The sequence below is a fragment of the Coturnix japonica genome, chromosome 17, assembly GCF_001577835.2.
Source record: "Coturnix japonica isolate 7356 chromosome 17, Coturnix japonica 2.1, whole genome shotgun sequence".
NCBI lineage: Eukaryota > Metazoa > Chordata > Aves > Galliformes > Phasianidae > Coturnix > Coturnix japonica.
In genome coordinates this window covers 8,464,321-8,479,515 of record NC_029532.1, presented here as the reverse complement: position 1 = coordinate 8,479,515, position 15,195 = coordinate 8,464,321, and the positions used below count along the sequence as shown (strand labels likewise).

The following is a 15,195-nucleotide window of genomic DNA, read 5'->3' as shown; positions in this document are numbered from 1 at the left end:
GGCCCCAGGCCACGTTGTTTTGTCACTGTGAGAGCAATGCTCCCAGTTTTAGAAGCTTAATATGTGTTAAGAGCTCATTAATATCATCAGAGTAAATGGGCCTATTAAAACATCTTTAAGCAATATCTGAACATAAATCTCCCTAAACTATATTTAATGACTGTACTTAAGATACATTATAAGCGAGTCTTAATGAGACATTAGATAGCATTTTGGAGATTAAAATTAGAGAATCCATATAAAGTCTGTCCACTTAATGTAGCCTTAAGCTACACTGATGAAAAGCATTACTACCAAATTATTACTTCATTAGAACAAATATTTTCTAATCATTCCTGATTTATGCCATTACTTGCTTCCCTATATATTATTTGTACATATATAAAAGTATACACAAACAATCTTCTTGTTCTGCAGGAGATGAGAGAAATCCTGAGATTTCTAATGGCCAAGTTAATTACTTGTCTTTATTCTACTGAGTTAAAAATAAGCACTCTTTGCAGAAGTCCATTTGCTGTATCCCCACTTTTCTAGCTTAATCATAGAATCGCAGAACGATAGAACTGCTCAGGTTGGAAAAGACCTTGAAGATCATTGATTCCAACCACAGTCTCACCATCCTACCCTAACAGCCCTCTGCTAAATCATGTCCCCGAGTATCACATCCAGACGGTTTTTAAACATATCCACAGATGGTGATTCAACCATCTCCCTGGGCAGCCCATTCCAGTGCTCTGCAACCCTTTCTGTAAAGAAGTTTGTCCTGATATCCAACCTAAACTTCCCCTGGTGCAACTTGAGGCCATTTCCCCTTGTCCTGTCACCAATGAGAAGAAACCAACCCCTCTCCGCTGCAACCACCTTTCAGATACTGGAAGAGAGCAATAAGGTCTCAGCCTCCTTTTCCCCAGACCTGTTTAGTTCCTTCAGTCGCTAACAGAAGATTTTAATTCCATTCACCACAAGGTTGTGTCTTCACCAGTGGCTGCTCTGCGAGAAGCAGCAGCAGGATGGGATGCCCCAGGCTGGGTCTGCACCTTGGCCCTCCACCGAGGCCTGCAGCACACCAGGGGTGGGAGCAGCCTCAGATGGGGACAGCGCGGCACTGGGATGGCTCTGATACAGAGATGGGCCCACCACAGGGACTTCAAAATGACGCCACCGAGATCCATCTCTGGATGATGGGGACACACCTCCTGGCACAGCACACTGCGCCTGCAGCCATCCCTGTGAGAGTCCTCCTGTGTCACAGGGAATCAGCAGCAACGAGGCTATTTTTATTTGTTCTGCCCCAGTCTTCTATCCAAAGGAGAGAACATCTCACTGTAACAATTCTGCTTTTTTAAGGGTGCAAATTAAGTATTCTTCATAAATAACAGCCTGGTTTTCTGCACTAGAACTCCTTTTTATTAGCAGCATGGTAACGAACAATGAGCGATGTGTTCTATTATTCTTTGTCAAATCACAAAATGCTACATTAGAATAACTCTGCTGGTCAATGTAATATAGTAGATTAAATTCAACTTCTGTGCGAAAACCACTGTAAAACAGCATGATAAGAAAGCTATAAAAAATTTAATTTTACTCCAAACTCCATCAGAAAAAAAAAAAATGGTGTGAAAAGTAATTTTGCATAATCAGTACACGCCATCTGGAACAATTAACCGATTTCTATAGAACTATGAGGATCAGTCATATCTGCTTATTAAAGATCAGAAATTATACAAGTAATAAATCCTTGAAAAAACTAAGCGTACTCCCGCCTGTCAACGCTATTTTAACTTCAAATACTGAAGAACGCCTGATAAGGCTGAAAAGAAGAGATTAATATATGCAAATTACATCCAGCATTTAAAATCCCCAACAACTGTCTCCGGTTTTCTGTCCCTTATTGCTGCCTTTATGTTTTATTCATACACCAACTCACCTGTCACTTCGTAAGCTATAATATTATGGGGGTATTATTAAACAGCATAAAGCCGTGCTTTAATTGGAAAGCTTCATTGCATTTTCCAATTATTTGGAGTAAATTAAAAGCAGATGCACATAGTTTAATAAGGAGTCTAATATCAGTTCCGGGAAATCAAAATTCATTGTCATTACTGTGCTGCGATAGTTTTGCAAACTATACTCGATTTCAGAGGTTCTGAAAAGAAAATCTGTCGGTGCAATCTGTTAATTGTCATTCGGTTAATAACTGTTTAAATATCCAAACCACAGAGCAGTTTCCTATTTAAAAAAATGGAACTACAGCACTCAGCAAAGCAAAACAAACACGGCGCAGTGCCCAGAGGTGGCACTCCACAGAAAGCACTGTGAGCTGTGCTGTGCAACTGCGGGGTACCTGCATCACCACGGGACCCCAGCAGCACCAGCACTGCCATCCTGCATCACCACGGGACCCCAGCAGCCTTGCTGGGACCAGGCGCATGGCCCCAGTGTGCAGTGGATCCCAGGACAGTAGAAAACGAAGGCGCAGCACTTCCTGCAGTGGGCAGTAATGGCATACGGGCATGGAAGAGAGCAGTGCCACAGCTGACACCTCCTGCATTTGTACCACTATACAAACATTGGACTGGGGAAGACAAAGGATGCGGCCCAGGTCCTGTCCCACCACAATGGGCACAGCTGAGCTGAGCCCACCACAAACACTGCTCTGAATCCCATTAAACACAGCATTAAACACCACCATCTCCCTGCCTGGAAGACGCAGCTGCAGCACTTCACATCAGCCTTCAGTCTCCCTGCACGGCTGGTTATTAATAGAGCTTTTTGTGTTTTGATGATTATCCAGCACTCTAAGTCCAGAGACTGGAAATTGCAGGGCAGGAGAATGGGCTGACTTTAATCCCAGCCTAGAAAAAGGAGTTTCAGCGCAGGATAAAGCCTGTGTCACAACTTGTCTGCTTTTGGACCGTTCTGATTAAAATTCAGTGCCATAAAAATAAATTTAGTTCTGCTTTGATTCTTAAGAAGTGTGACGAACACACACACGGCAATCTGGATCGACAGCAAAGCGCAGCACAGGGCCTCCCCTCTGCAGAGCAGAGCTGGGCGTACCAAAGCGCTCCAACATAGGAGGGGATTGCAGAGCCACCAGAAACTACACAGGAAGATGAAGATAAAAGCAATTCTTGTGCAGTGAACCAAAAAATACCATCTCTCTTTTTTTCAAAATTACCTGTTTTAATAAAGCAGACACACTGTGCCAAGCGAACCATTTAATTATCTGCAAAAATGATGAAGGAAAACAATAGTTTGCAAAAATAAATGACTAACCTCTGATTAAAACGTCTGTCCTCATTACATCCAGATAAAAGATATAGTATCTTTTAGAAGAAAATGCAAGCTGAAGAGAAGTAAGTGGCAGCTGTAGCACAGATAACCTGATATTTTGCAATGAGAAAGAAGCTGACACATGGGCACAGAAATGTAACACAGTCTTTAGCTTTTCTCCCACTTCTTAATCTAGAAAGACCACCCTTCCTTACTTTTCCTCTACGTGCCACATGGATGCTCTGGAGCTGGGCTGCTTGGGTGTGCGTTGGTGGGCACAATTTGGACAGCAGAACCGGGTCCTGCTGTAAGAGATGGAGCTCAGAAAGTACTGAAGGAATCATGCTGCATAAAAGCAACATGCAAAGTAAATCCTACAAAGAAATCTACCTATAAAAAATGACAAGTCCTCTTGCTAAGGTCACTGTTATCCAATGCAGGAAAGTAACTTTCTTTCCCTCCAGGAATCCACTGGCTTTCATGTTTTTCCAGCTCATTATCAGCAGTTCCCATTCTCTGCTGCCTCCAAGCTCTGCATTACACATCCATGCCAGCACAGCGCATTCCCAAATCTTCCATGTGTTGCAGAGGCTGGGCTGCCCACTCCCAACAGCTCCATGATGCAGTCCTGCCCCTTGCACTGCTCAGCTCCTCCTCCAGGAGCCACACACGAGGGGCTGCAGTAGTGACAGGGCTAGAAATCACAAAGCAACGGGTTATTTGAAACACTACACTAACAGGCAGCAAAGTATGCTCTGTTTGTGGTTGTTTTTTTTTTTCTTCTTCTTCTTTTTTTTTTTTTTTCCAGTGCAGCTTTCATATTTAAATGCTCAAAATAAATGGAACCTGGTCACATCCAAGGGTAGCAGATCACCTTGTTATCTCCGGGTGATGCCAGGGCAGCAACCTGCAGAGGCAGAGGGTGACGTGATGGAAGTCGGGTTCCTGCCCAGAAGGTGACAGCTGGAGCAGCATTTGGACATTTGTGCACTTGTTTCAAGCACAAGATTGGTCAAAGAGGCTCTAATTATTTCACACGCATTCTGACGGGACTGCACAGAAGTACCTGATGCAGTTCATGCAATGCAATTTCTGTCTTGACAGTCTGAAAGCATCAGACTCCAGAAGGTACAGACTTTGTGTATGAGGCAGTCAGAATGACCGTGCGCTTTGCAGCAGTACCCACAGACACCCACCTGCAGCAGGACTCAGGAGCTGGCTGCAGAAAGCATCACGGCACAGCCGAGGCACTACCAGCGGTGTGCAGGGCACATACAGTGCCAGCAGGGGCCTCATTCTCCTGTGAGCAGGGAACGGCACAGTGGGAGGCAGTGAGAGGCACAGTGCCAGACGGAACCCATGGCTGAGCAGGTCGAAACCTCATTCAGCAATCTCAGCAACTAGTATCCAACAACGTCCTGCCACGTGCTCCAAAAGGAATGTTAAGGCCTTGTACCACCCCTAATTCTTTTCTCGAGATGGCAACTTGGTCACATACGACCAGCTTGCAGGTCAGAGCAACTCCAGCAAAACCAAGCCTGGTGCAGTGCGGGAAGCTGGGAACTGCGGTCACAGCCTGCCCTGCCTGCAGGCCTGCACTGCTGACCCCGACACACAGCACTGGCAGCACTTGCAGTGCAATACCCACCACCACCAGGCTTTGCTTGCTGGCACTCACACAGCACAGCACTTCCTGCAGGTGAGACTCTCAAGGCAGTGGCATCCAGCCCTGACGCACTGTTATTAACTTCAGAGAGCTGCAGTGGCATTAAGGACCATCCAATTAGCAAGGCTTGCAAGAATATTCACACTGCTTCATCTCTTGGTTTCTGAAAGGGTTAAAGCTGATTATTAGCATATAATTTACAGGTCCTTTCTCCCAGGAAAGAAATAATGCACAGTAAATGCCACATTCATTTTAATAATACATGTTACAGTCTGTGCCCAACATCTGCACAAAGGTAAAGCAGACAGATTTTTTTGACGTGTCCCACTCTGCCATCCAAACACAGCCTTTTTGTTTCTTAAGTGACGGAAGGTTTAATCAAGAAAGCAGGCAATTCATCAATCGGAACAAGGCTGCTCGCACCGCCCTGACAGCGCACACATGGTTCTGTACAGAAGAAACCTGGCCACCTGTCAGCAGCACCTCTTACATCAGGATATACAAATACACCAAGCGATCAATCCTCCAGCTCTTCCCATTCATTTCTTTGTTTTCTTATTATATTTTTCTTTATGTTAGATGTTGCCCTCATTTTCTGCAGGGATAGATGGGAGACAAGGCAAGCTATGGCTGTTTATATACTATCATAAAAATTTATATACCCTTAAAGTGACTTATTTCCCTTCTATTTGAGTACCGTTATTATAAATAATTTTTTACTTCATTCAGGAATTTTCCCTATGTGTTAACATCGGTGGCTGCCTGCAAAGTGCTCCCTTCTCCCACCGTCCTTGTGGCTCCAATAAGGCAGAGCAGTACGCAGCTGGATGATGCCACAGCCTGAAATGAAGGCAGTATGTACTCACAACAACATCTTAATTAAGCTGAAGGCCATGAAGAAAGTCTGACCAGTGAAATATCGAGCAGTGCCTGCCAATAGGACTGCCTGGTGCAGGATATTCTTCTTCCAGCTGCTGCCCATTGGAACATGCATATTACACCTGTCAGCCCTCAGCACCGCACTCCTTGTAGCACCACGATCCCAGCAGCATCAGGTCTATTGCAGCTCCCCCTGCAGCAGTTCTGCTGAGTTCCTCCCCATTCACAGAATCACAGAATCACCAAGGTTGGAAAAGATCTACAAGATCATCCAGTCCAACCATCCACCCATCACCAATAAATCTCACTAAACCATGTCTCTCAGCACAACGTCCAAATGTTCCTTGAACACCTCCAGGGTTGGTGACTCCACCACCTCCCTGGGCAGCCCATTCCACTGCCTGACCACTCTTTCAGAGCAGCAGTATTTCCTAACATCCAGCCTGAACCTCCCCTGGTGCAGCTTGAAGCCATTCCCTCTGGTCCTGTCACCTGTTACATGAGAGAAGAGGCCGACCCACAGCTCCCACAACCTCCCTTCAGGTAGTTACAGAGAGCAATAAGGTCACCTCTGAGCCTCCAGTGTCACGTGCTGGGACAGCCCTGGGTGGCTCAGGACAATGCTGAGCCCACAGCACAGACCTTCAGCACATCTACAGCTCTTTCTCTAAATATCCTATCTCCTTCGCACCACAATTCAGACCAAGGCCACACCAAAACTAGGAGATAAGAGGCTGCCCATAATGGCTTTTGTTTCCCTCAGCCAGAACCAGAAGCCTTCCATTTTGCCAGGAGCTGAGAGAGGGAGCCAGCAGCTCAAGCGCACATCAGCAAGGCCTGCTTCCCACCCCCCCCACCTCCCTGCACCACTGGGACCCCTCCCCAAACCCCAGCCTGGAAGCACTCAGGGCAGCAGTGCAGAAGCGCTCATAAATTTCCTGTTGCCATGACACTGCAGTGAGACACCAACACTGCAGCACAGATAAAAGGGACTGGCTGAGAACTGCTCCAACATAACAGGAAACTTCTGAATGGTTCCCACCACGTGCCTTGGGGTTAATTTGCCTCGGGAAGGTTTAAGTATGCAGAGGGAATTATCCCAGCATTTCAACACAGCTGCTGACAAGGCTGCAGTGGTCAGGAGGTGAGCAAGAAGATCCCTGCCAACACAAAGGATGTTTCCAAGAAGATCCCTGCCAACACAAAGGATGTTTCATATGACAAAAGCATTTCTTCAGAATTGCCCCGCAGCTACAATAGCCATTACATCACCATTACATCACCATTACATCACAGTACACACAACAACTTGTGTAACATGCCCAGCAGTTTGGAAGAACAAACCCAGCCATACACTCTGAGTAAAATATGTTTGTGCAAATGCAGAGGGCTGATGCCATGCCTAGTTTTCCATTTTATGCTTTGCCTATAAGTATCTTGTAAAACATTCCAGATATTGGTTGTTTTTCCAGGCTGCTCATGCTGCAAGCAGAGGCAGTCCCAAAAGCAGGGTCATGCCCAGTAACACTCGAGCGGAACCACTGCTTCCACCAGTGCCTTTGATGCTGCATCAGAAGAGAAAACACATCTCTGCCATCCTCTGTGCAGGATGGCCTCGTGAGCACAAGAACAGAACATGCTTTCCCTTACATTTCTAAATCTATTAGTGCAGGAAAGTAACAAGAAAAACGAGTACTGACAAGAATTATGCCACTCTTATATTCCGTCTATTTAGGAACTTGAAGCTGCAGTTTTAGTCAGAGATTACCTCTTAAATAACCCTTTGATTATGGTACATGAATTAGTGCCATGTTCCCATGTAAGAAGTGTCACTCACTATTAATGGAAAGGACCTGTGAAAGGAACATTTTTGCCACCACCTCTTCTATGTTCGTACACAAGCAGCACTTATTGTACAGCCCACCAAATCCTCTGCTGCTGCTTCTGGGTTTCCAAGCTGTTCTGAGAATCCGCTCCAGTCAGGTGAAGGGAGCTCACTTTCATTAGGTTTTGACATAGACAGGTCTAAAGCAAATATTTTTCTTCCCTTGCAAAAATGTTGTAACAAAGAGAAAACTGCTAGTAAGTGTGTTTCTACTGCAGCTATCACAATATTTGTTCAGGTGTAGCAGCACTCAAAAATAATTAATTTTAAGGAAAGATCTCCTGCACTGCTTAGCTGAATTAGAGTACAGGATAGCCCCAATAAGAGGACGGGCAGGTGAAATGTACTTCTGTGCAACAGCTGTATGGAACACTCCTCTTTAGTCTGCAGAACCAAAAGTGCTTTTGCTGTGCTTTTTTAATGGCTTCCAGAGTGCAGAGCTCTCAACACTTGCAAGAGTGAGAGACTCTGAAGTGCAGCTCTGTAGAGCATCCCTGCCTCCTTGTGCTGGGCCCCAGAAGCATGCTGCATTCCTTCTCAGCATTCTCATCTCCCAAGAAATCATGCACTTCAAGGCAGGACCTTTACAGAAGAGAAGTGCTGTCAGGGACAGCTCAAAAGGGGACCCCAGCTCCCACCATGTAGTCCTGAAGCACAGTAAAAAATTACCTATACACACATGGGCAAAGGTTTGGGCTTGAGCCTCAGTGCTCCATTTAAACACACATCTTCCCTACAAACTATGTAAAAATAAAAACTAGCAAAAATATTCATAGGCAGTTCCACACCAGCATCTGGAAGCTATCACCAGCTCCAGCATTAGCATACCAGCCCAGATTAGCACATGGAGTGTGTCACAGCAAGGGAGCACATAGTTCTTAAAAGTAAAGTAGAACAACCTGTATCCTAATTTCATCTAAGCTTCATCTCCACATCTGATTTCAAATTTGCCCTAACATCACTTGTTTTTAACAAATATATTCACAAAGCAAAGAACTGTGTGCATGAAAACTTGTCCTTGCAATGCAGGATGAGCCTCCCAGGCTGTGTGCTGACATGTTTGACACAACTCACCAGTGAAGATCATTAAAAAGCTGAAAAGCAAGGTTTGTGCCAGTGCTGCTTTCACCAGATCTCTCATCTGAAGCCACCTTGGGCAGCTGTATCTCTCCCTGAGGGCTGCCATTTCCTCAGCAGTCAGTAACGCTCACTACTAACAACATTTCCAGCCAGGTGTTTTGTGGTCCCTCTGCATTCCTGGTGCTCAGTGCTTAAATGGCACCTGCACAGATCTGGGGGTGCATTTCACAGACAACACTCACCTGCCATTCACGCAAACAAGCCTGCTTTAACTTGGTTAACCTTCTGGTTACTGAGAAGAAGAGAAACCACGGCGTGTGCCAGCTTACCTGATATGGCGTACAGGTTTGAGTGCTGGTGCTCCAAGTCCAGGCGGCTGCTGTGACTTTTGCCTCGGAAGCTCGCAGGAAGTGTCAGTGAGATATGCCTGAGGAAGAGAAAGGGAAACAAGGTCATTGTAGAGCAGACAATGCCCCCATTGGTTGGGGTGACTTCCAGGGTGCCCCAGGTGGGCTGCCTGCTCCCTGCCTGTCCACAGAGCAGCCAAATGCTCCCCATCACCTTCGCTGCAGGTGTCTGCAACTCCAACTCGTACTTTTCTAATGCTGATCTCAGCTCCACGTGAATTTTTATAAAACATTATCATTAACCTTCTGGATCACATTGCCACGTGAAACGATAACACTCATAGCAGAGTTCAGTCTGACACAAATGCAAAGGCAGTGGCCAACACTTCACCCAGCAGAGCTGCCTACCTGCAGAGTGCCCAGTACTGCCCACTGTCAGGGAACCCCACGCTCTGTGCTGCAGCTGTAGGAGCCCTGGATATTGTCCAGGAGGAACTTGACCCATGTTCTCAGTCAGCAGGTTTTATCTCTTGAGCAAATCATGTGGAAACCATTTGCCTTACTCAGAAGGTAGATTTTGCAAAGAACCACATATTTTTAGATCTTGATACTGCTGATGGTGAACAGCATGGACAAAATAACAAAAAGCAAAAATCAGTCTGAATTTGCTGTTCTTCCCAGAGCTATTTCTAACAACAACGATGGTGTGAAAATATTTTCCAATTTGGCTAACAGTGTTCTGTTAAAGCAGAACCAGTCCGGGGCTCTGCCAGCAGAGGCAGTTTGTCATGGACACACTATAAACCAGAGTAGTGCTGCCTGCGGGCACTGCAGGCCCCTCATTTGTTCAGGGCTTTTGTTCCTTTCGTTTTTCTTTTAATAGCTGTATCCAAAAACACTTTCTGAGGCATCACAACAGCCAACAGAAAGATCTTCTGCAATTCTCCGGCTGGTACTGAGGATGGTTTTTGTCATACCTAAACATAGCAGTAGGAAACACTCAAACCGTAAGCAAAGCAGATCTATTTGAAAAAGATCCATTTCTAAGCAGAGTATCTTAGAAGTTCACTCCAGCACCTGCTGCAAGAGGCTCCACCCTTCTGGATGTGCAGCTCCTGTTGGCCAACCAGCACCAAGCACTGAGCCCAGCGCTGCTGCTGGCCCAGATCCACATGCAGCACCATCAGCACTGTGAGCACTGTATGGGTGCTCAGCCCGCAAAGCCCCGCTCTGATCTGAGGCAGCACTGCTGTGTTTCCCTGGCTGTGCTGTGTGGGGCTATGGCCATGGTCATGGCCAAGAGACAGAGGTAAGAACTGCTGCAATGAGATTGGTTCTCTCCCTCTTCTTTAAAAGCACGATATTGTAGGGAAAGAACAGGAAACAAAGTCTGATTTACTTCAAATTAATGCAAACTTTGGCCAAGATCGATATAACTTATACCCAGCAAGTTGATTGCATAATGCATTTTCCTTACATATTGTGAAAGCCAGATCATTTTGCATTGTAGAAGACAAAAAAAAAAAAAAAAAGAAAGAAAAAAGAGAGGCTGCCACTGAAAAGCAAGAAAATCCCAATTACAGAGTCCCCAAGTTCCTAAACACATATTGTGAAAGTATGTGCAGCTCTGCGGCATATGGCAAATCAATTACTAGTTTAAATTTTAAAACAAAAACGTGGTAAATGTGTTGCAGAAATAATCAAGAACAACGGTTTGGTTTAGATTACAGCGGCCACTAGAGTTTTGAATACAATTAATCATCATTCCGGGCAATGGGAAGCCATATTGACACTTATTCCTAATTTGAATATTTAATTAGAGTGAAGTTCTTCATCAAATTATCACAGAACTGGGAGGAAAGCCTGAAAGATTTAAGCAATTACTGCTTTAACCCCTCACCAGCTGCTCACCTGCGAGCACAAGATCCTCTCCCCAGTGCTGCAGGCCCAGAACACACTCAAGCCACACAGGGCCAGAACCACCAGCACCATGGCTGCCCCTGTGTACTGCAGGGCTTTGCCTATCCTGCTCCTTTGTCAGAGCAAACCTTCCTCAGATCTCCATCTCAGCACTAAGGGATGTTCCAATGAACTAACAGAAGGCTGAGCCCAGAGCAGGGCTGTGTGCTGCAGGGTGCCTGGGATGCTCCTGGAGCCCCAGCCCCCTCCTGCCCCCCACAACTGGCCCTTCATGTGCTGTGTGCGTCCATATAAGAAAACCCTTTTTAATGAGAAGCAATATCGTTATGAACTCTCTAGAGCCAAAATTAGAGCAAACTAATTGAAGTTGTGTTTTGACACACTTTCCAAATTCACGGGTGCTGCATGACATATTCACAGCACTACTGCTGCACAGCCATGGTGACAGCAGAATCATTAGGCTAATAACGCTTATTTGCATTCTTATCATGCCAGCAGCACGCCGTTAAATACTGCTTCACCAGTGCTCGCTCACTGAGAAAGTTTCCACTGAAAGATATTAACAGTAATTATGAGTACTTCAGTGGAATCTCTAATGTCAAGGAACGGCAACTCACGTGAACTGTCCTAGTGCCAATTATTTTCCGTTTTGGACTATCGAACAAGTGATTTCTGCCCTCCCTTTGCACTGCAGCAGGGGGAACAGAGCTGCTGTCCCACAGCAGCTGGAGGGGGAGGAGAGGAGGGCAGGCAGCGCCCACTGCAGGAATGCTGCTCCTGCACAGGTTAAGAGGGATTAAAAATGCGTGTTCTTCCCAATAGGTTATAATTTCCAGGTAATTTAAGAAGAAACACCACCACAATTCAGGCCAGGTTAGATTTAACTGCTCTCTTAACTTTCTGTTTTTCTTTTAGTTTTTAAACCACTAGAAAGTGTCTATGTGCAGCAGCACCAGAAGCAGCACACGATGAGAGGCTCTTTGGATGCAAGCAGAGTAGGTCCGAGGTCTGCACACATCATGGCCCTTTTTTAATGTTTCTAGAGAGAAACACATAAAACAGGTCCAGGAATGGCCAACAGCTCCAAACCAGCGATCAGGGACTGTCTGCACGAAGGTGATGAACTGCTTTTGAAGTTAGGGAGAAAGTACTCATAAAAAGTAACATAAGAGCATGAGGGGAAATTCCAGATATCAAAGGATGCTTCATAATTCATATAAAAATATCAACAACACGTAGCAAAAGAACAATGGCAGGCATTTGGTCTCCAACTGGATGTGATGAAGGCAGCAGAGGGATCAGGCAGTGGCTTGGAAGCTGCCCCACATTGGCACATACAGAGCACACACTGCAGCCCCAGGCCCAGATCTGCACTGCATTCTGTTCCAGGCAAACCTGAGAATGGTGCTGCAGGTCCTGCAAAGTTCCACGGGAATACCCCAAAATAAAGAGCTGATCTTCCCTAATTGATGGATTACACAAAAAACAGAGGACAGAAAGATTAAGTACATTCAAAGCTGGAGAAGGACAAAAACATACCTACAAGAAATTAATGTTGGGCAACACTTCTCAAGAAACACAATCCTACTCGAAAGCCTTGCCTATGGGTAGAAGGAAAGCCTGCTTGCAAGCGCGGGCTCAGAGGCCATCTGCACCATTGCTCACTCGAGCAGAATGGATTTTCCAAACCATGGCTTACAAAAAGCACCAGAACAGACACCTATGGCTCTGGCTGTGTCCAGAACCCCATCTACAGCATTTCTTCACAGCCCTTAACTTTTACTGTGCTCAGGCCCTACACTGCCAGAACACCTACCTCATACCCCAAAGAACTGCAGTGAAAAACAAAACGGTGCGGCAGGAACCACCTCGGGTAATGGACTCCATTCCAGACAATCTATTCTAATCGTGTAAACCAAATATTTAAATACTTTCTAAAACCTTGCTGACCCTTCGCCTAAAACAAGCACCATATGGGCTTTGCAAGCATTTCATCTCATTCCAAACTACTTAAATATCCTGTTTTCCAAAAATCAATGAGAGCTGGTGGAGCCAGATTAAAATTTTATAAAAGCCCGAACGCGTGAGAGAAATGAAAAAGGGAGTGAGCCATTCTTTCCACTTTCACATTCAACCTCTTCATTTTCTCGGTGGTGAGGAGGCCCATCCTGCACCCTGCCCAAGGCAGCACACTGCATGTCTGCACCCCGGGACTGCCAGAACCACAGCCCTGGTGCTGCTCAGAGCTGCACCACGACCTGCAGACTGACAGCCAGGACGTATGGCTGGATGTGAATGAAGTTCCTGCAGCTCCTTTGTATGGAGATTAACTCAGGTCAGAGAATATAAGCAACCAGGATGGAACAGCTGCCAAACAATGGAAAAAGACCAACAAGTTTAATTTACGCTGCTTGAAAGTCAGATCTGTGCAGCACAGGTTTCCTGGGCTAGGACTTTAAATTCCACCAAATTAATCAGAGTGGAGCCTGGGGCCGTGCCAAGCTGAGTCCCAAACTGCCCCACACCACCAGCACGCAGCCCCGCACCAAGCAAATACCCCTGTAAAGACTCATCTGGGAAGAGCACATTGTCAGCACTTTGCCAGTAATAAATAATGACAGTCCAAACACTTTACTAAAAGCAATAAACTCGAAAAGTGTTTTGGAAAATGGTGAAAGTGATTGATTTAAAGAAGGAAATATCTGAACACAACCACATGCACTGCGGGGTGAAAGCACAGATTACAAATCAACAGTGGCAGAGATCATATTAAATAGGAAACAACATACAAGTTTTAGGGAAAAAAAGTGCTCGGTTCCCCCATAGGGCTTATTTAACTGAGAACATAGCTTCTTTGAATGAATACTTTTGGTTCGTATTTAATGACCTTACTCTACACCCTAAAGAAAACAAGCCTCCAGGAATATTACTATACTAGGAGCAGAGTTCTATAAAGAAAAATGATTCTAAGGATATTGAAGCCACTTTTGAAGCTGCTTCACCCAGAGCACTCCCCCAAATTTTTCAATGCATCCTCAAAATCAGCTAAATCAATCAAACATTTCCCAGCTACAGAAAACGTCCTTCTTGCTCAAGTGCTGCAAAGGAATCCTGTGCCTGGAAACCACTCATATTGTTTAAACATTTTTTCCTAATCATCATTTTCTGCCACTAAAATGTACTGGACTGCAACCAATTTTTGCACATCTTCATACAGCTGAGTTGGATGCGAGCCATACAGTCAGTGTAGTTTCATAGCAAATTCCTTATGGGAAGTAGACTCTGGATCAATGTATGCCAGTGCTGCTCACCCAGCCAAACAAGGAACCAGGTCTGGACTCACTTCTGCCTTCAAGTCTGCTTCTCACTGCAGCTATGGCTGTGGAAGACGCCTCCTCCAAGGTTCAATTGAACGCCTGTCTCATTGCTTTCTATCTGCAACCTGCAATGCCATCCCTGGTCTCTAACAGGGTAAATAATTTAAAAACAAGAATATTTGGCTGCATTTCATGATTCAAGTGATCTAAGCATTCAAGTCAAAGAATATATTTTATTAATTGCAAATTAGTTTTAATCAGAAGAACTCTAGAGTACAACTTATCAGAAAAATGTATCTCATAGAATCACCAAAGTTGGAAAAGCCCTACGAGATCATCCAGTCCAACCATCCACCCATCACCAATAGATCTCACTAAACCATGTCCCTCAGCACAACGTCCAAATGTTCCTTGAATGCCTCAAGGGTTGGTGTCTCCACTACCTCCCTGGGCAGGCCACTCCACTGCCTGAACACTCAGAGCAGCAGTATTTCCTAACATCCAGACTGAACCTCCCCTGGTGCAGCTTGAAGCCATTCCCTCTTGTCCTATCACCTGTTACACAAGAGAAGAGGCCAACCTACAACTCATTACAACCTCCCTTCAGGTAGTTATAGAGAGCAATGAGGTCTCTCCTGAGCCTCCTTTTCTCCAGACTGAACAATCCCAGATCCCTGAGCTGCCCCTCATAAGCCCTGTGCTCCAGACCCCTCACCAGCTTTGTTGCCCTTTGAACACACTCCAGGGCCTCGAAGTCTTTTCATTGAGGGGCCCAAAACCGGACACAGCTCTCGAGGTGTGGCCTCACCAGAGCTGAGTACAGGG

The 15,195-nt window shown here is 45.5% G+C and overlaps 1 protein-coding gene across 6 annotated transcripts in view; it reads right to left on the bottom strand.

The window, feature by feature from the left end:
- The window catches only part of MVB12B (multivesicular body subunit 12B), a 53,156-nt gene that overhangs the window by 18,043 nt on the left and 19,918 nt on the right, over positions 1 to 15,195 (bottom strand). For all 6 annotated transcript variants that reach the window (XR_001558730.1, XM_015879485.1, XM_015879486.1 and 3 more), the window contains one exon: positions 9,116 to 9,213. Coding sequence is in view for 5 of the 6 variants with exons in the window: in XM_015879485.1 (XP_015734971.1) it covers positions 9,116 to 9,213 (98 nt within the window). In the remaining variant the exon portion in view is untranslated. The remainder of the gene's footprint in view (positions 1 to 9,115; positions 9,214 to 15,195) is intronic.